The sequence below is a fragment of the Mugil cephalus genome, chromosome 1 (genome assembly GCF_022458985.1).
Source record: "Mugil cephalus isolate CIBA_MC_2020 chromosome 1, CIBA_Mcephalus_1.1, whole genome shotgun sequence".
Classification (NCBI taxonomy): domain Eukaryota; kingdom Metazoa; phylum Chordata; class Actinopteri; order Mugiliformes; family Mugilidae; genus Mugil; species Mugil cephalus.
This window is the reverse complement of record NC_061770.1, coordinates 32,387,980-32,408,898: the sequence shown is the minus strand read 5'-3', so window position 1 is coordinate 32,408,898 and position 20,919 is coordinate 32,387,980. Positions and strand designations below refer to the sequence as shown.

At 37.7% G+C, this 20,919-nt stretch overlaps 1 protein-coding gene and 1 long non-coding RNA gene across 3 annotated transcripts; both read right to left on the bottom strand.

Annotated features, from left to right (window-relative positions):
- Nucleotides 1-319: 319 nt before the first annotated feature.
- On the bottom strand, nt 320-5,176 carry LOC125016499 (lamin-A-like). Of its 2 annotated transcripts, none has more exons than XM_047599012.1 (6): nt 5,138-5,176; nt 2,144-2,185; nt 2,029-2,058; nt 890-988; nt 652-759; nt 320-527 (listed from the first exon to the last, which is right to left on the bottom strand). In XM_047599012.1, exons 1-6 carry the CDS (start codon nt 5,156-5,158, stop codon nt 420-422), a joined length of 408 nt encoding a protein of 135 aa, XP_047454968.1. In that variant the 5' UTR covers nt 5,159-5,176; the 3' UTR covers nt 320-419. The 2 variants fall into 2 exon arrangements, with proteins under 2 accessions (XP_047454968.1, XP_047454978.1); XM_047599022.1 differs by lacking the exon at nt 5,138-5,176 and adding an exon at nt 2,799-2,837.
- Nucleotides 5,177-7,437: 2,261 nt separating this feature from the next.
- On the bottom strand, nt 7,438-10,881 carry LOC125016753. The gene is made up of 6 exons (XR_007113748.1): nt 10,737-10,881; nt 9,515-9,572; nt 9,356-9,406; nt 8,995-9,061; nt 8,725-8,824; nt 7,438-7,496 (listed from the first exon to the last, which is right to left on the bottom strand). It is a non-coding gene; the product is annotated as an uncharacterized LOC125016753 (long non-coding RNA).
- Between the last annotated feature and the right edge of the window lie 10,038 nt (nt 10,882-20,919).

Below are 20,919 nucleotides of genomic sequence, written 5' to 3'. Positions count from 1 at the left end.
CACACCAGTCAATAAATGGACGAGTATATCTTCATTTATTAAATTGTAAGAACATTTAAGCTTCTCAATGTAAATGTGAAAAATCTGTATCATCATCTAGTTTATAAATGATCATATGTCTTTATTATATAAAGATTTACAGTCCAACGTGTCAAAAAATAAAGGTAAAACACTCACATATTAATTCTGTCAGATTTTAACAACATAAAACACTGACGTCATCCTGTAAAAGTCTTTAAACAAACCAACGTTCACATCAAACTTGACTAATCCAATAAAATGGAGCCAAGTGTTTCCAGAGACTTTCTCTGCAGTGTGTGGTTTCTGCAGGAAGATCTGAGTCGTGCTGTTTCTCATCTATAATGTTGCTGTTTGCTGGATTACTGAACTTTATTGAAGGAGTTCAACTGGGAACTATGTCACTGCAGAGAGACCTGGACTCTGGCTCCAGACTTCCAGGGCTTCAAGTCCTTCCACATCAGGTCACGAGGGAAAGCATAACGCTGGTCATTGTCTGGATGGTATAACTGTAAATGTAATAAATCCAAAGGTCACAGAGTCACAGTCAGAAAATAATAATTAGAAAAACTGAAGGAAAAGTAAGAAAATGGAAAATATAACAACATCAATGAAACATCTACAAAGACTCACAGTAACAGGGTTTCCAGCCTTGAGTTTCACTGATGGATCAAATGTGTATGTGATGGGTTCACTATTGTTGATCTGGACTTTTAACTGACGTCCTCCCAGTGGTTTGTCCTGCAGGACGGAAATGAAACACAAGAAGAAGAATGAGACACAGAGACAGGAACAAATGAATGTTGGTGTCTATTAAACCTGTTGCATCAATATTTTCTATGAAAAGAAATGACTCTTAAAGCAACATCACCTGATCAGACTCGTTATTCAGACAGATACAGTTGTATTTGTCATTAATGACAGCAATGATGTCTCCTGACGTCTCCAGAGTGACTGAGCTGCAGCTGTTCTGTGTTTGTTCAGGTTTGGGAGGAGACGACATCCACAGATTAGTCCTTTCACATCAGTCAGCTTCATGTTCTATCTCTCAATCATTCAGAGAACTTTTCATCATTAAACATAAATGTGATGAGGAGGTAGGACCTAGAACATGAGGAGCTTTAGAAACCAATCAAAGACAGACAGACAATGACAAGTCTTTCTGCTCTTAGTTAACATCATGTTTCTAGTGGGAGGTTTGGCTGTTTTCAGGAAGGATGTTTGTTAAAGTTGAATAAAAAGTTACAGCAGATGATTCTTAGTAAAAAGAAGAACCTCTGTACTGGATTTCTCTCTCTGGAGAAACATGAAGAGAAACATTTAGTTTAGTTGTTGTTCTGATTTAAGTTGGAAACTGCTCTCTAATAAATTATGATTTTGGGGGAAAAGTCAATAAACATTGAATTAAAAAGTGCTGCAGGTTGATGTTTCTGTGTTTGTGTTTCTCTCTCTACATCCACAAGTTTCTTTATTATGAGGAGAGAGAAGACAGAAAGAGAAGATGAGATTAAACATGGACCTTCATGAATGTTGACTCATGTTGTCTCACTCAAAGCAGTAAAAGAAAAAAAATTAAGTTTCTACTTATGATTCATAAAACATGTGCTGACAGACAAACCCCAGGATGTTGATTTAGAGTAAAGAAACACTCAGAGACCTTTTATAGAAACTAAAATATAGATTTAGAAGATATGTAAGATCCAAATACAGACACCAAGGGAGGAAACAGAAACAAAGGAAACTTTACTGAAAACTGAAGCTGGAACTAAAAGTATTGGAGGTTATAAAATAACACAAATACAAACATAGATGAGATCCACAAACTAAAATCTAGACAAGAACTCAGGAACATGACAGAACATGAGGAAGTATCTCACAAATCTAACAAGCAGAGAGAAGATGTTGACCACCAACATCAACCTCCTTAGAACAAGACAATGATCTGAATATTAAATGAAACAGAAACACATTGAAATGAGAACAAACTAGAGTCTGATAGAAACTACTAACCTCCTCCTTCAGTTTGTTGGAACCAGACGACTGAGAAGAATGAAGAGAGATCAGTAAAGATTATAAATGATGGACATACAGATTGTATCATAGTTCTTATAATGTGAACACTTACCAAGATAGGCCAGATAGACAAAGAAACAGCAGCTTTGTTTTTCTGTTGGAAGAATTTATTAAAGTCAAATAAAAAGATTTTATTATCACTGATTCTATTTGTTCATGTCAGACTAAACAACACATTCAACATTTAACCTGAAGGACGTGTCCATATGAACAAGTCACTTTTCAGTCCTGTTGTAGACGTGTCCACATATTTCTGATCTATTGTTGTTTCTCCATCTTCCTGTGCTGGAGTAGATCTACACCACCAGGTTCCTCAGGAAGGTGACTACAGTCTGTGAGGACCTAACACATCTGTCTGAACTGCTGCCACCAGGCAGACGTTACAAAGCCTCCACACCCCCACATCCACACTCAACAAGAGTTTCTCCTCCAGAGCTATAGCTGCTCTAAACCAGTCCAACAAACTCTCTGTCTGACACACAACCAAGTCAACAGTCTACAACCACCTAGACTGGAGGACAGCTACACAACCCTGTACATGATATCTGGATGTTCCACTGAGATATTCTCCATTACACACTCACATTTAAATATATATTTATGTTCATATTCTTATTTAATTCACCTATAATAATGTTTTTCCCTACACTATGTGATGTGTGTGAATAAACTACTTCTCTCTCCATGTCTATGAGCTTGTTCTTCACCTCATCTTTTATCTCCTCCATCTCTTTGTTTCTGGTCCACATCTCTTTGTTTCTGGTCTCCATCTCCTTCTCCATCTGATGTTTCTCCTCTTGAAGCTTCTTGTTGTCGCCAGTTAGTTTTTCCAGCTGAAGAGAGAGAAGACAGAAAGAGGAGATGAGATTAACAACAGACCTCCTTCATGAATGTTCTTTTATTTTTACTTCTTCTCATGTGATTAAATGAGAGGAAACAAATAAAATCCTTCTTGTGGTTCATGGATCTTGGGATCAGTTCCAGACAGAGAGACTTTCAAATCTGTCTTTCTGCTCTTAGTCAACATCCATGTTGTGCTGGTTTTTATCATATTTCATCAGAGATGTTTATTGATTTATTAATTAAGTCATTTATTTTGTCTGGATATCAGGTCACAATAATAGTTTGTTCTTCTTCTTCTTCTTTTTTTTTTTAATCAAAATTGTCTCTAACACTACAAACACACACAAAGATGTTTAAGTATAAAATATAACCACCAAAGAAATTACTTTCAATGTTCCACAATAATTCAGTCTTTGTTTCAATCACACAAAACTTTCCCTCGTCAGAGTTCATTAAAAAAACAAACTTTTTTTTTTTCCATTTAGTTTGAAACAATTAAATTATTTCCCTTTAAGTGAAATGAAATATGAAATATTATACAGAAAGTGTAACCCACACTTTGTTCGTGAACCCATAAAAACACACCAAAATCCGTCATGGATATACGGGGTCCCTCATTTAATCAACAGAAATAAAGTCTATTTTTTATATCACGTAAATTCAGGAAAAAATCCCATCTAACGAAGAACTTATATTTGGACCATTTCAACCCCTCTTTAATGTCTTTTAAATTATATTAAGTTCGTCCGACCGCGGCCGCTGATACAGTTTAATCCAAACGGTGCTGGTGTCCAGATGAAAAATAATGCAATAAGTTCGTTACAGAAAAAAAACAGGAGAAAAAAGAAAAAAGTGTGATCGATCGCCAACTGGTATACCAGAACAAAAACGATCCACAATGGAGTATGATCCCCGTAGCCCGCTCGCCAATGTCTTTTCTTGAAGGTTATTTATGATTGTTTTGTTTCGGCTAACTAGACAAGCTACTTCTTTTGGGTCCTGCTACAGGTCCACACTTAGTCCTTTGTTCTTTTTTCTGTCTCCCGCTTCTCCCCCTTCAGACACATCCTCCTTGTATAACCTTTCCGGTTATCACACAGATCAATGAATCAACAATTACACAATCAGACAGACCACCCATATCATACCTCAGGGAAAATGTAATTCCTCATATGATAAAGAAAACACGCCGTTTTACTGTAACTTTCATTTTAGTGTCTTAAGGGCTACACTCGATTCATTGTTTATTTATTTTTAGTGACACCGTCACAAGTTCGTAATTCAAAGAAAGAAAAAAGACTCCAAACAACTTATTTTAGTTCATTATTTTGTGGGATTAACTTCCTGACTTCCTGGTTAACCACAGGATGTGAACACTGTTTCCTCATCCATCCAGCTGTCTAAGAGTCTAAGTGATGTCATGCTACAAGGTAGGTCAGCATGACTCCACCGCTCTGGTACCAGGCAGTAAGTTAATTAACTTAATCATCAGATGAGAAACCAGGGAGGTCTTCATCCTCAGACTCCTCTTCAAAGACTCTTATCACCTGCTGACCTTGTTTCTCGTCCCATTCAGCTGCAGCTGGGTAGCATGGCTGAAGCTGAGCCACATTCACACCAGGTCCTCACCAGAGTCTCTCAAAACTATTTCACAATTTAACAGATTCAGTTTCCTCAGGACCCTGCATGGGCCTTTCCACTGAGGAGAGTTTGGGTGAGAAGGATTGGTCCCACTTGGAATATGGGTGAGATTTCAGCCACACTCTGTCTAAACCTACAAAGACTAGAGGCAAAGGCAAACTGGCCCAGAAAGAGAGTGGAGGTGAAAAACTATGTCCAATGCTGCAAACATGACAAACTGATTTGGTTCTAAACTTCTTCCTTATTATGGAATTAAAAGATCTGGATTCAACATGAACCTCTGTTTCCAGCTCCTTTGTTTCTCTCTGATGTTTAATTTTCTCATTTCATTGTTTTCTCTCTGAAGTATTTGTTAAAGTGAATCAACTTTATAATATATATATTTCATGCTCCACTTTTAAATCTCAACGTTTGCATTTTTCGTGATTATATTTATTTGTTTAGTTGCTGCATCGTAGCCTTTGAGGAAGATAATTTCAATCTTGTATGTGTTGCACATATTGGAATTGATAACAAAGTTGACTTTGACTTCTCTCTCCATGTCTATGAGCTTGTTCTTCACCTCATCTTTTATCTCCTCCATCTCTTTGTTTCTGGCCTCCAGCTCTTTGTTTCTGGTCTCCAGCTCTTTGTTTCTGGTCTCCATCTCTTTGTTTTTGGTCTCCAGCTCTTTGTTTCTGGTCTCCAGCTCTTTGTTTCTGGTCTCCATCTCCTTCTTCAGCTGATGTTTCTCCTCTTGAAGCTTCTTGTTGTCACCATTTAGTTTTTCCAGCTGAAGAGAGAGAAGACAGAAAGAGGAGATGAGATTAACAACAGACCTCCTTCATGCATGTTCTTTTATTTTTACTTCTTCTCATGTGAATCAATTAGAGGAAACAAATAAAATTCTTCTTGTGGTTCATGGATCTTGGGATCAGTTCCAGACAGAGAGACTTTCAAATCTGTCTTTCTGCTCTTAGTCAACATCCATGTTGTGCTGGTTTTATCATGTTTCATCAGAGATGTTTATTAATTTATTAATTAAGTCATTTATTTTGTCTGGATGCCAGGTCACAATAATAGTTTGTTCTTCTTCTTCTTTTATTTTTTTTTAATCAAAAGTGTCTCTAACACTACAAACACACACAAAGATGTTTAAGTATAAAATATAACCACCAAAGAAATTACTTTCAATGTTCCACAATAATTCAGTCTTTGTTTCAATAACATAAAACTTTCCCTCTTCAGAGTTCATTAAAGAAAAATAAACAAACATTTTTTTTCTGTTCAGTTCGTTATTAAAATAAAGAAAGAAAAAGACTCCAAACAACTTATTTTAGTTCATTATTTTGTGGGATTAACTTCCTGACTTCCTGGTTAACCACAGGATGTGAACACTGTTTCCTCATCCATCCAGCTGTCTAAGAGTCTAAGTGACGTCACGCTCCAAGGTAGGTCAGTATGACTCCACCGCTGTGGTACCAGGCAGTAAGTTAATTAACTTAATCATCAGATGAGAAACCAGGGAGGTCTTCATCCTCAGACTCCTCTTCAAAGACTCTTATCACCTGCTGACCTTGTTTCTCGTCCCATTCAGCTGCAGCTGGGTAGCACGGCTGAAGCTGAGCCACATTCACACCAGGTCCTCACCAGAGTCTCTCAAAACTATTTCACAATTTAACAGATTCAGTTTCCTCATGACCCTGCATGGGCCTTTCCACTGAGGAGAGTTTGGGTGAGAAGGATTGGTCCCACTTGGAATATGGGTGAGATTTCAGCCACACTCTGTCTAAACCTACAAAGACTAGAGGCAAAGGCAAACTGGCCCAGAAAGAGAGTGGAGGTGAAAAACTATGTCCAATGCTGCAAACATGACAAACTGATTTGGTTCTAAACTTCTTCCTTATTATGGAATTAAAAGATCTGGATTCAACATGAACCTCTGTTTCCAGCTCCTTTGTTTCTCTCTGATGTTTAATTTTCTCATTTCATTGTTTTCTCTCTGAAGTATTTGTTAAAGTGAATCAACTTTATAATATATATATTTCATGCTCCACTTTTAAATCTCAACGTTTGCATTTTTCGTGATTATATTTATTTGTTTAGTTGCTGCATCGTAGCCTTTGAGGAAGATAATTTCAATCTTGTATGTGTTGCACATATTGGAATTGATAACAAAGTTGACTTTGACTTCTCTCTCCATGTCTATGAGCTTGTTCTTCACCTCATCTTTCATCTCCTCCATCTCTTTGTTTCTGGCCTCCAGCTCTTTGTTTCTGGTCTCCAGCTCTTTGTTTCTGGTCTCCATCTCCTCCTGCAGCTTCTTCTTCTCCTCCTTTAGTTCATTAACCTGAGAGGAGGAGAAAACCTGCAGTTGTATCATTTCACCAGTAGATGGAGCAAAGTCACAGTTGTGTTGATCAGAGGTCAGTCCTCAATAATACAATGATAGTGTTTATGTGTGTGTCTCTACATATTTCTCCATCTCTTCAGTCTTGTTCTTCAGTTCTTCTTTGGTTTTCTGCAGCTCTTCTTCAATCTTCTCATATTTCTCTGTCAGCTATCAGACAGACAGATGGATGATGATCAGTCAGCAGGTTTACTGATCAAACTTTCTTCAAACTCATCAATCTGAACGTTTAATGTTTTACTTCTTGTCTCTTACATCTTTAGTTTCTCCTAAAAGTTTCTCCTTCTCAGCTTCATCTCTGGATCTTTTCTTGGTTTCTGTGTAAAATCAAAGCAGCTAAATTCAACTAGAAAAGACGTTTGCTGGTGTTTTACATCATTAATGTGGTGACTCATCTGTAACTTACTGGTTCTATTTTGTCTCCACACAAAGAAGACACCTGCTAAATTAACCACGATGCTAACAGCTAAGCTAACAGCCAAACCAGTGTTGATGGGAACAGCAGAACTGGACGAGGACAAGAAGAAATCATCTGAAATGAAAACACACAGAGTTACATGACATTTCTACACAATCACATACAAACTGTGTCAAACTAAAATGTTGTCATCAAACACTTCAACACAAACATGTGTTGTGAAGATCAAACTGAAACTGATCCCTGATTTATTTCACGTAAACCAGGAAGTGAACCACTTTAATCACATTGATAGAAACATTTCTCAGCACAGAACCTTGAAATTAAGTTCTAATCCTAGAGGTTCACTATTCATATATGATATTGACTCATTTTCCTGTTAAAAAAATTTACACAAAATTTAATATTTCTGTTTCATATGTTTGATTTGATTCTCTTTTTCCACTTTCAGAATTGGTCTGAAAATCTGCTGATATTCTGTTAATATATGTACAAACTCAAAGATGTTGCAGGCTGTGAACCTTGTTTACTGACTGATGAAGGTTAAAATGTGTATTTAATTTACACAATGGCCATTTTTTGCCCATATTCTGATTGTCTTAAGCAAATGTTACTACTTTGTGATGACAATCAACATCTGGACTGTTCATTCTAAATCTAGATGTGATTACAGCTAAAAAAAAACGTCAGTGTTGTTTTTTATTTTTGTTGTATCATTGATCAAAGTGACCGGAGTCAAATACCTGGCCAATAAAGCTGATTCTGAAATAAATTATCTACATTATAAGTTGAGAGAGGATAATTGAAAATCACATTCACTAATAATAATAGTTTTGTTTTATTTTGCAACTGTCTCTGATTTAAAGTCTGACTCACTTTTTAAGACTAGATTGTTTGTAGGTGTTGGGTCATTTTGTGCAACACAAGCTGCAGTTAAGACACAACATCTAGCTGCTACGTCAGCTAAACACAAACTGGTCACAGAAAGTGACCAGTTTAATCCAAACTGAATCTCCAGAACATGTCACAGAAAGATTTCAATCTCCATCGGACTGCACCTCTCACAGCTGACTCACAACAACAGACTAAGGCTAAAGGAGCAACACTGATTAACACTACTTAACTTTTTTATGAACTGGGTAACTAACAAAGACAGTAAATGTGTAGATATGATTATTTGTTGCAGGCTGTGTTTTAGGTGAGTGGTTGCAGAATTACTTGCTATTGTTGCCCATTGATTGGATGGTTTCCCAGAATTCTAAACCAATTAATACTTTACATTATAATAAACAGATTGTTTCAAACGACCATATTTGCTCCAACAAAGCTCTGCATAAGTTACCTTTACAGTAGTGAGTGAGGAGGAGACAGAAAACCAAACCAGTGATGGTTCCGGGCAGGAAGTGAAGGACCAGACCGTCCATCTGAAGAATCAGAGAGTCCTGAAAATGAAGCAGATGATGCTCTAAATGAATTCCAAAAGGCAGTGAGGGTGGATATACTAAGGAGCAGGAGAGGAAATTCCATCCATCAAATATTTCTATCAAGTGAAACAAATAATAATTGAGGCAATCAATCGGCAGATACATAAAGATTCAGAACTGAGACTGACCAAAGGAGAGACTGGCAACAGAAACAGGCTGAGGAATCAAAGGCAGATTCCAATTTATTCTGTCAGACTGTAAGAAACACAACAAAGAAGCGTCAGTGTGACGGCACACAAACAAAAAGAATAAATGCTGAACCTCACCAACACTCATTTCATGATAGTACCAGCTACAATCCACCAAAAGAGGATTCACCTATAAATATATTAATATACCAGTTAACTAAAGTCAGACTTTAACCATAAACCATTCATTCTTACTTCGTTGATAACAGTCTCTCTACAAATCCTGACATATCATTGTTTTATACTTTCAGTTTTCTAAAATCCCTCATCTCTCTGCTGTGTCTCTGTCTCTGTTACATACCGATCAGGAAGCTGGTTCTGACTCTGGTAGACGAGGAAGGTTGAGGGACGTCTGGAGGAGAGGACCCACAAGAGGACGATCGACAGAGACACAAATAGACAGAAGGAAAACAACTGAAAGAGGTAAGAAGGAGGAAATGGAGGCAAAGGATTCACATACCTGAAAAACTTCTTTGGAGTGAGGTGTGTCAGAAACTGGTTAGGTCAGTGCTCAGTGTCTGATTGGATGAAGACAACAAAGTCATTAAAAAACACAAAACACACAGCAAGTAAGACAGGAGCAGACTATGGACAACTGAAATGTTTACTTGCTGCAACTGCCACATTCCTACATCATGCATCACATTCTGTCCTCGTGAACCCTGCTGTTGTACACATTGTTTTATACATTCACAGTGGGAGCTGGGGAGGGAGCACAGAGCTAAGGATGGCTGATAGATGGTGTAACACAGGTCACTATCAAAGAGCAGCTCTGTTGTAAGGACATCAAACCTGCTGCAGACAGTTTGTGTGCTATCATTTGGAAATTGACAGCTGGGATAGGCATATTTAAATTTATGTAAATTTAAGCATTATCATTTGTATTACAATATTTATTTACCACATTTATGGGTAATGTCATTGTTTTAAACTGTGAAAATGTTTCTAAAAATGTTTTAAAAAATGTAAAACAGACAAAATCTATATATTTTTATGAGAAAGTAATTTTCTGGTGCCCCAACTGCTGGAAGACCCTTCAGTCTTACCTTGTGAGTGACAGCCCCCCCATTGTTGTATAATTTTACTTTTCTAAAATCTCTCATCTCTCTGCTATGTCTCTATGTCTCTCTCTCTATTAATTTATACTGAAGAAGCATATAATTAACAAAAAAAAAAAAGGACAAAACAGGTTGGGTGTCATACAGGGATGGCCTGGAAATGACACAGAAATAAAAAAAAAAAACAGTGATTTAGAGCTGAGCACAAACACAAAGATGTTTTTTGTATATTATTATTTAACCCTAACCCTAGGGATACTAAGGAGTGGGCTAACAAAATGGTGAGATGATTAATTCCATGGCAGGTGTAGCACCCGGATACTCAGCTGTACAGGGTTCATACAGGGAAGTAGATTCCACCACCCACACCTTAACGACAGTCGACCAAATGTTGAAACCCACTCATTCACTAACAGTCAGTATTTACTGCAGCGCCATCACTCACAGCAACGTAGCAGCTACAATCCACCAATAAATACATTTATATATCAGTCAACTAAAGTCAAATTCACTCTTATCTCGTTGGTGACAGTCTCTCTACAAATCCTGACATATCATTGTTTTATACTTACACGTTTCTAAAACCCCTCATTTCTCTGCTGTGTCTCTGTCTCTGTTACATACCGATCAGGAAGCTGGTTCTGACTCCATCAGAGGAGGAAGGTTGAGGGACGTCTGGAGGATAGGACCCACAAGAGGACGATCGACAGAGACACAAATAAATAAAAGGACAAAAGAAGGAAAGAAATAAGCAGGAGGAAATGGAGGCAAAGGATTCACATACCTGAAACAGGTTTGGTCAGTGCTCAGTGACAGACACTGATTGGCTGGAAAAACAAACACGCCCACATCAACTCAGCTGTTAACGGACAAAGTCTCATACTTTCACTTTTGTGCCTTCACAGTGAGTTTAGATGCTGCATATGTGAACCCTGCTGTCAGGATAGTTTAATACATTCACATCATCAGCAAAGATGATGAATTAAATTACTACAAAGACTATCAGAACTAATGTGTTTACATGTGAAAAGGCGACAAACACAAACAGAATTCCTGCTCAAAGAGTTTCTACCAGTGATGAACGGGCCCTCACACCCTCCTGGCTGAGCTGGACCCTCGTCCAGACTCTACAAAGTCTGTAGGACAAGTTCATTGAAATACAACGTCTGAAAATGGACCCAAGAGAAATATTTGTCCCTCTTGGAGGATTACAGACATGAGTAGTTTACAGACATGTCGGGTGCTGTTCAGACATTTTTACATGGGCCTCCAAAAGAAAGTGTTTTACATTGTGAATAAAGCTTCATGAGTTTTGAACAACTGTTCACTCAAATTCAGCACAACAGACAAAAAAGAAGCCGATATTTCCAACTGCATGTTAAATGTTCTTATGGCTTCATGTCATCACATTTGTGGTGGATCTGGGGTCTGTTTCACAAAGCAGGTTTAGTGAAAACCAAGTTTATTCACCCTGAAATGAGGAAACTCAGAGTTTTCTGTTTCACAAAGGGAGGTAACTCAAACCAGAGAAAGCAGGATAACTCTAGCCTGTTTCAGGGAGAGAGATAACTTCAGCTCTCGGTTAGTTACTGTAGTAACAGACTCTATGAACCTAACCTGGTCGGGACCTGGTTTTACTCATTGAACCTCAAGTTTCTCTCTGTCTCCGCCCTCTTTCAGCCACACACGACATTTGATTTCCTCTTTCATTCATTCAGCAGGTGAGTTTTGGCGTAGTCTTGTTCTGACGTCTGTCAAAAATCATTAAATAAATCAGAGTCAGTAGCTTTATCAGAAGTCCATTAGGACCAGTAGGAGGAGACTTTTTTCACCACCATGTCCTTTTTACAACAATCCCGTGGATGAAGGTGCAGCATTACTGCACAGAGAATTAAATATTCATCTGAGATGTTTTCAGACCGCGCATTGATGTTTTTAGCATTTCCAGACAATTATCTTTTTGAGCCGTACCATCAGAATCTGTTGGGACAAAAGAAAAATTGAAAAATAAATAATTGTATGAATAGGCCTTAAAAAATATCTATAGCCCTCTTACATTTTATAAAGATGCTTGTGTGTTGGGGGTTGGACTCAGAGGATGAGCTCCTCCAGGGATTCCTTCAGACACTGGCCTCCAATATTCTGGCTTAGGGCTCCTCTGCCTCCGTTAGAGGTGGAGGTGCTGGACCACCACCCGTTTTACTGCATCTGTCTGTGTTAGTTTAAACAGGCTGAATTATTTAACAGAACATGATGTAGACGAGAAGACATTTATGTGTGTGAAAACAGCATCATGTTGGGGATAAAACAACTGCACTGTCAAATAGTCACTTAATATTTACTTTACAGTGTAAAACATGATCAGAATGAGGTCCCTCCATGAGGTCTGACCTGTTTGAACAATGTTTTTATATTTCATCTTAAGCTGATGCCAAGTGCACTTCTCCCCCGCGGGATTTCACCCAAGAAATAAATGAATATGCTCCCATTCAAGCAGTTTCCCCAGTAATATTATTGTGATTGTAAAGGACCACATTTAAACTTACTCATTGACCCGAGCAGCAAAGTTCTCCCACGCCGTCTCCATCTCTTTTGCACTTCTTTCTAAAAACGTGTTGAAACTCTCCATAACAGTGCATTAGGATTTCCACTTCGTAGCCCTCCTCTCCCTGTTGCCATGGTGACTCGTTGAATCGTTTTTTATAGTTGTGGTGCACGCGCTTAACTCCGGGTCAAACTACTCCGAGTTGATTAAACCAACTCAAATCCGTCGTTCTGAACCAGGAAACTCAGAGTTTTGTAACTCAGAGTTCAGGATTAGACTCAGAGTTTGTTGAACCTGCTTTGTGAAACAGACCCCAGGTCAGTTCACTGTCAGGTTTAGAATATTGAGGTGGTAGGAGGCGAGGACCCAAATGCAGGACAAATGAGGCAGGCAGGACTCCAGGGGAAAAGGGCTATTTAATAATTAACAAAAGGTGCTGCACACAGCATGAAAATACAAAAATCAAAAAGGATCATGACATAGCATGGAGACAAGGAGAAAACAACATTAACAACACAACAGAGAACAAAGGGAAAGCAGGGCTATAAATACACAAGACACAGGTGAAACTGATGAGGGCGATCACACCAGGAGAAAGCAACCAACACGCACAAGGCAACACAGACAGGAAATCTGAAACTTAGCAAAACAGGAAACACAAAACATGACACAGACATGACAGAAACACAAGGAGGCAAGACAGGCAGGAAACTAAGAAACACGACAAAATAAAACAGGAAACTCCAAAACATGATCCACAGAAGAAAAGACAGAGACAGAACCATGACATTCACTGACTCTCTTTCTCCTGAAGGTGGTGCTATGACCATCCCTGAACGTGGCCTCATAAATACATTCAATGCTCTGACTCCTGTCAAACATGTTCAGCAACATTAGCCAACGTGGATGTGAATTATGTCAACGTCCTGTTTTTATGGGGAACTCTAAAGTGTGAGGTGATGTAACGTCCAGACCGTGTGACAGAGACTCAGGTTTTTAAGACATTTTTAACCATTTAACCATTTTTAACCAACAGTTTGAACCATCTAGCAAAATGGCCGAAGTCCTGTTGGTTTCAGTGAATCTTAGCAGGACACATGTGTGCATGGAATTTCATGGCCATGAATAAAATGTAGTTCATGGGGCTTTTATTTAATTATTTATTTATTTATTTGAACCTGATGGTAAATGCAGCAAAATGACGACATTTTCACCAGAAATTGCAGAATCTCAGAATCAAAATCATCTTCATGGCCACGTATGTTTGGACATATGAGGAATTTGTTGTGGTGGTTGGGACAATAAACATGAGACAGAATCTCCTGAACTGTCCTGACTGTTTAAGCATGTTAAGTCTGAGTATATTCAGGAAACAAAGAAAGACATAAACACACTATGCTTCATTTTGACCAGTTTCTTTCTGATTATCTTTATCACAATTTGTGTTGAACTGATTGTGTGTCTCTGTTGTGTTGGATGACATTTGGTACAAGAGCTGAATTTGTCTTTAACTGCTGAATGTGTTTGTCCTGTTTATTTTGTGTTAACAGCATCAGTCTCTAACCTGAGAATTTATACGTATCCACTCCATTAAACACAAGAGGAACTTCTCACTTCTTTCAAGAATAAAACTACACAAACAACTTTTGTTTTGTGTGTGTGGGTCATGGTTCAGTCCTGTATCCTTAATCCTCATCCGATACCGGTACCAGGGTCTGTATCCTCACCCCAGAGTTACATACAAACAATATAAATAATAACCAAACACAGAGAACTGGCAGTTTTAAGTTTTTGTTTTAATAATGTATATAATATATTTAAGTGCACTGTTTATCACACACACCAGTCAATAAATGGAAGAGTATATATTTATTTATTCAATTGTAAGAACATTTAAGCTTCTCAATGTAAATGTGAAAAATCTGTATCATCATCTAGTTCATAAATGATCATATGTCTTAATTATATAAAGATTTACAGTCCAACGTGTCAAAAAACAAAGGTAAAACACTCACATATTAATTCTGTCAGATTTTAACAACATAAAACACTGACGTCATCCTGTAAAAGTCTTTAAACAAACCAACGTTCACATCAAACTTGACTAATCCAATAAAATGGAGCCAAGTGTTTCCAGAGACTTTCTCTGCAGTGTGTGGTTTCTGCAGGAAGATCTGAGTTGTGCTGTTTCTCATCTATAATATTGCTGTTTGCTGGATTACTGAACTTTATTGAAGGAGTTCAACTGGGAACTATTTCACTGCAGAGAGACCTGGACTCTGTCTCTTAGCTTCCAGGACTTCAGGTCCTCCCACACCAGGTAACCAGGGACAACAAAACGAGGCTTACGGTCTGAAGGGTATATCTGTAAATGTAGTAAATCCAAAGGTCACAGAGTCACAGTCAGAAAATAATAATTAGAAAAACTGAAGGAAAAGTAAGAAAATGGAAAATACAACAACATCAATGAAACATCTACAAAGACTCACAGTAACAGACTTTCCAGCCTTGAGTTTCATTGATGGATCAGATGTGTATGTGATGGGTTCACTATTGTTGATCTGGACTTTTAACTGACGTCCTCCCAGTGGTTTGTCCTGCAGGACGGAAATGAAACACAAGAAGAAGAATGAGACACAGAGACTGGAACAAATGAATGTTGGTGTCTATTAAAACTGTTGCATCAATGTTTTCTATGAAAAGAAATGACTCTTAAATCAACATCACCTGATCAGACTCGTTTCTCAGACAGATAAACTTGTAGTTGTCATTAACCACCACATCGATGTCTCCTGACGTCTCCTGACTGTCTGAGCTGCTGCTGTTCTGTGTTTGTTCAGGTTTGGGAGGAGACGACATCCACAGATTAGTCCTTTCACATCAGTCAGCTTCATGTTCTATCTCTCAATCATTCAGAGAACTTTTCATCATTAAACATAAATGTGATGAGGAGGTAGGACCTAGAACATGAGGAGCTTTAGAAACCAATCAAAGACAGACAGACAATGACAAGTCTTTCTGCTCTTAGTTAACATCATGTTTCTAGTGGGAGGTTTGGCTGTTTTCAGGAAGGATGTTTGTTAAAGTTGAATAAAAAGTTACAGCAGATGATTCTTAGTAAAAAGAAGAACCTCTGTACTGGATTTCTCTCTCTGGAGAAACATGAAGAGAAGCATTTAGTTTAGTTGTAAAAGAAAAAAAAAAGAAGTTTCTACGTAGGATTCATGAAACATGTGCTGACAGACAAACGTCAGGATGAGTAAAGAAAAACTCTGAAAGACCTTTAATAGAAACAGATGAAAATGCTTCATAGCAAAGAAGAAAAGAGTTGATTTATCAATAAAAGATGTTTAAAATCTGTCTTTCTGGTCTTAGTCCACATCCATGTGTTCTTATGTGTTGTGTTGTGTTGTGTTGTGTTCTTATGTGTTGTGTTGTGTTGTGTTGTGTTCTTATGTGTTGTGTCGTGTTCTTCTTTGTTGTGTTGTGTTGTGTTCTTATGTGTTGTGTTGTGTTGTGTTCTTATGTGTTGTTATGTGTTGTGTTGTGTTGTGTTGTGTTCTTATGTGTAGTGTTGTGTTGTGTTCTTATGTGTTGTGTTGTGTTCCTATGTGTTCTTATGTGTTGTGTTGTGTTGTGTTCTTATGTGTTCTTGTGTGTTGTGTTGTGTTCTTGTGTGTTTTTGTGTGTTGTGTTGTGTTCTTATGTGTTGTGTTGTGTTCTTATGTGTTCTAATGTGTTGTGTTGTCTTCTTATGTGTTCTTATGTGTTGTGTTCTTATGTGTTGTGTTGTGTTCTTATGTGTAGTGTTGTGTTGTGTTCTTATGTGTTGTGTTGTGTTCTTATGTGTTGTGTTGTGTTCTTGTGTGTTCTTGTGTGTTGTGTTGTGTTCTTGTGTGTTCTTGTGTATCGTGTTCTTGTGTGTTGTGTTGTGTTGTGTTCTTATGCATTGTGTTGGGTTCTTATGTGTTGTGTTCTTATGTGTTCTTATGTGTTGTGTTGTGTTCTTATGTGTTGTGTTGTGTTGTGTTCTTATGCATTGTGTTGGGTTCTTATGTGTTGTGTTCTTATGTGTTCTTATGTGTTGTGTTCTTATGTGTTGTGTTCCAATGTGTTGTGTTGTGTTCTTATGTGTTGTGTTCTTATGTGTTGTGTTGTGTTGTATTCTTATGTGTTGTGTTCTTATGTGTTGTGTTGTGTTGTGTTCTTATGGATTCTTATGTGTTGTGTTCTTATGTGTTCTTATGTGTTGTGTTCTCATGTTTTGTGTTCTGTTGTGTTGTGTTCTTATGTGTTCTTATGTGTTGTGTTGTGTTCTTATGTGTTGTGTTGTGTTCTGTTGTGTTGTGTTCTGTTGTGTTGTGTTCTGTTGTGTTCTTATGTGTTGTGTTGTGTTCTTATGTGTTGTGTTCTTATGTGTTCTTATGTGTTGTGTTGTGTTCTTATGTGTTCTTGTGTGTTGTGTTGTGTTCTTATGTGTTGTGATGTGTTGTGTTCTTATGTGTTGTGTTGTGTTCTTATGTGTTCTTATGTGTTGTGATGTGTTGTGTTCTTATGTGTTGTGTTGTGTTCTTATGTGTTGTGATGTGTTGTGTTCTTCTTTGTTGTGTTGTGTTGTGTTGTGTTCTTATGTGTTGTGTTGTGTTCTTATGTGTTCTAATGTGTTGTGTTGTGTTGTGTTCTTATGTGTTGTGTTGTGTTGTTATGTGTTCTTATGTGTTGTGTTCTTATGTGTTGTGATGTGTTGTGTTGTGTTGTGGTCTTATGTGTTGTGTTGTGTTCTTATGTGTTGTGTGGTGGTCTTATGTGTTGTGTTGTGTTGTGTTCTTATGTGCTGTGATGTGTTGTGTTGTGTTCTTATTTGTTGTGATGTGTTGTGTTCTTATGTGTTGTGTTGTGTAGTGTTCTTATGTGTTGTGTGGTGGTCTTATGTGTTGTGTTGTGTTGTGTTCTTATGTGTTGTGTTCTGTTGTGTTGTGTTCTTATGTGTTGTGTTGTGTTGTGTTGTGGTCTTATGTGTTGTGTTGTGTTGTGTTCTTATGCGTTGTGATGTGTTGTGTTCTTATGTGTTGTGTTGTGTTCTTATGTGTTGTGTTCTTATGTGTTGTGATGTGTTGTGTTCTTATGTGTTGTGTGGTGGTCTTATGTGTTGTGTTGTGTTCTTATGTGTTGTGTTCTTATGTGTTGTGATGTGTTGTGTTCTTATGTGTTGTGTTCTTATGTGTTGTGTAGTGGTCTTATGTGTTGTGTTGTGTTCTTATGTGTTGTGATGTGTTGTGTTGTGTTCTTATGTGTTGTGTTCTTATGTGTTGTGATGTGTTGTGTTCTTATGTGTTGTGTTGTGTTCTTATGTGTTGTGTTCTTATGTGTTGTGATGTGTTGTGTTCTTATGTGTTGTGTTCTTATGTGTTCTTATGTGTTGTGTCCTTATGTGTTCTTATGTGTTGTGTCGTGTTGTGTTCTTATGTGTTGTGTTGTGTTCTTACGTGTTGTGTTGTTTTGTGTTCTCATGTGTTGTGTTGTGTTCTTATGTGTTCTTATGTGTTGTGTTCTTATGTGTTGTGATGTGTTCTCATGTGTTGTGTTCTTATGTGTTGTGTTGTGTTCTTATGTGTTATGTTCTTATGTGTTGTGATGTGTTGTGATCTTATGTGTTGTGTTCTTATGTGTTCTTATGTGTTGTGTTCTTATGTGTTGTGTTGTGTTCTTATGTGTTGTGTTCTTATGTGTTCTTATGTGTTGTGTTGTGTTCTTACGTGTTGTGTTGTGTTGTGTTCTTATGTGTTGTGTTATGTTCTTATGTGTTGTGTTGTGTTCTTATGTGTTGTGTTGTGTTGTGTTCTTATGTGTTCTTATGTGTTGTGTTGTGTTCTTATGTGTTGTGTCGTGTTGTGTTCTTATGTGTTGTGTTGTGTTCTTACGTGTTGTGTTGTGTTGTGTTCTTATGTGTTGTGTTGTGTTCTTATGTGTTCTTATGTGTTGTGTTCTTATGTGTTGTGATGTGTTCTCATGTGTTGTGTTCTTATGTGTTGTGTTGTGTTCTTATGTGTTGTGTTCTTATGTGTTGTGATGTGTTGTGATCTTATGTGTTGTGTTCTTATGTGTTCTTATGTGTTGTGTTCTTATGTGATGTGTTGTGTTCTTATGTGTTGTGTTCTTATGTGTTCTTATGTGATGTGTTGTGTTCTTATGTGTTGTTATGTGTTCTGTTCTTATGTGTCCTTACGTGATGTGTTGTGTTCTTATGTGTTGTTATGTGTTCTTGTGTGTTCTTGTGTGTTCTGTTCTTGTGTGTTCTTGTGTGTTGTGTTCTGTTGTGTTCTTGTGTGTTGTGTTCTTGTGTGTTCTTGTGTGTTCTTGTGTGTTCCTGTCTTGTTCTTGTCCTGTACTGTCCTGTTCTTTTCTGTTCTGTTCTGTTCTGTTGTGTTGTGTTGTGTTGTGTTGTGTTGTGTTCTGTTGTGTTCTTGTGTGTTGTGTTCTTGTGTGTTGTGTTCTTGTGTTCTTGTGTGTTGTTGCATGTTCTTGTCCTGTCCTGTTGTGTCGTGTCGTGTCGTGTCGTGTCGTGTCGCGTCGTGTCGTGTCGTGTTGTGTTGTGTCGTGTCGTGTCGTGTCGCGTCGTGTCGTGTCGTGTCGTGTTGTGTTGTGTTGTGTCGTGTTGTGTTGTGTTCTTATGTGTTGTGTTGTGTTGTGTTGTGTTGTGTTGTGTTGTGTTGTGGAGGTAGGACCCAAATAAAGACACCAGAGGAGGAAACAAAAGAAACTCAAAACTAACTAAAGCTGGAACTAAAAGTATTGGAGGTTATAAAATAACACAAATACAAACATAGATGAGATCCACAAACTAAAAAATCTAGACAAGAACTCAGGAACACGACAGAACATGAGGAAGTATCTCACAAATCTAACAAGCAGAGAGAAGATGTTGACCACCAACATCAACCTCCTTAGAACAAGACAATGATCTGAATATTAAATGAAACAGAAACACATTGAAATGAGAACAAACTAGAATCTGATAGAAACTACTAACCTCCTCCTTCTGTTTGTTGGAACTAGACGACTGAGAAGAATGAAGAGAGATCAGTAAAGATTATAAATGATGGACAAACAGATTGTATCATAGTTCTTATAATGTGATCACTTACCAGGTGTGACCTCAGAGACTTGGAAGCAGCAGCTTTGTTTTTCTCCAACTGGAAGAATTTATTAAAGTCAAATAAAAAGATTTTATCATCACTGATTCTATTTCTTCATGTCAGACTAAACACCACATTTAACATTTAACCTGAAGGACGTTTTCATATGAAAATATTTGTGTTTTTCTGAGTGATGTCTATGACATTGTTCTTCACCTCATCTTTCATCTCCTCCATCTCTTTGTTTCTGGTCTCCAGCTCTTTGTTTCTGGTCTCCAGCTCTTTGTTTCTGGTCTCCATCTCCTCCTGCAGCTTCTTCTTCTCCTCCTTTAGTTCATTAAACTGAGAGAAGAAAACCTGCAGTTTTATCATTTCACCAGTAGATGGAGCAAAGTCACAGTTGTGGTGATTACAGTGTTTATGTGTTTTTATCTACATGTTTTTCCATCTCTTCAGTCTTTTTCTTCAGTTCTTCTTTGGTTTTCTGCAGCTCTTCTTCAGTCTTCTCATATTTCTCTGTCAGCTATCAGACAGACAGATGGATGATGATCAGTCAGCAGGTTTACTGATCAAACTTTCTTCAAACTCATCAATCTAAACCTTTAATCTTTCACTTCTTGTCTCTTACATCTTTAGTTTCTTCTAAAACCTTCATCTTCACTGTTTCCTCTGTCAGGAGCTTTTCTTTTCTTTCAGCTTCATCTCTGGATCTTTTCTTGGTTTCTGTGTAAAATCAAAGCAGCTGAATTCAAGTAGAAAAGACGTTTGCTGGTGTTTTACATCATTAATGTGGTGACTCATCTGTAACTTACTGGTTCTATTTTGTCTCCACACAAAGAAGACACATGCTAAAATAACCATAATGCTAACAGCTAAGCTAACAGCCAAACCAGTGATGATGGGAACAGCAGAACTGAAGAAATCATCTGAAATGAAAACACACAGAGTTACATGACATTTCTACACAATCACACACAAACTGTGTCAAACTAAAATCATGTCATGGTCCGTTCTCTAAGCGTGTTCTACCTGGAACATGTATGTGAGCCTCTCTGGTCTGGTGGATGTTGTTCTGTTGGACTCTACAGGTGAAGCTGTTGTTGTGTCTCTTGTCCACAGTCACTCT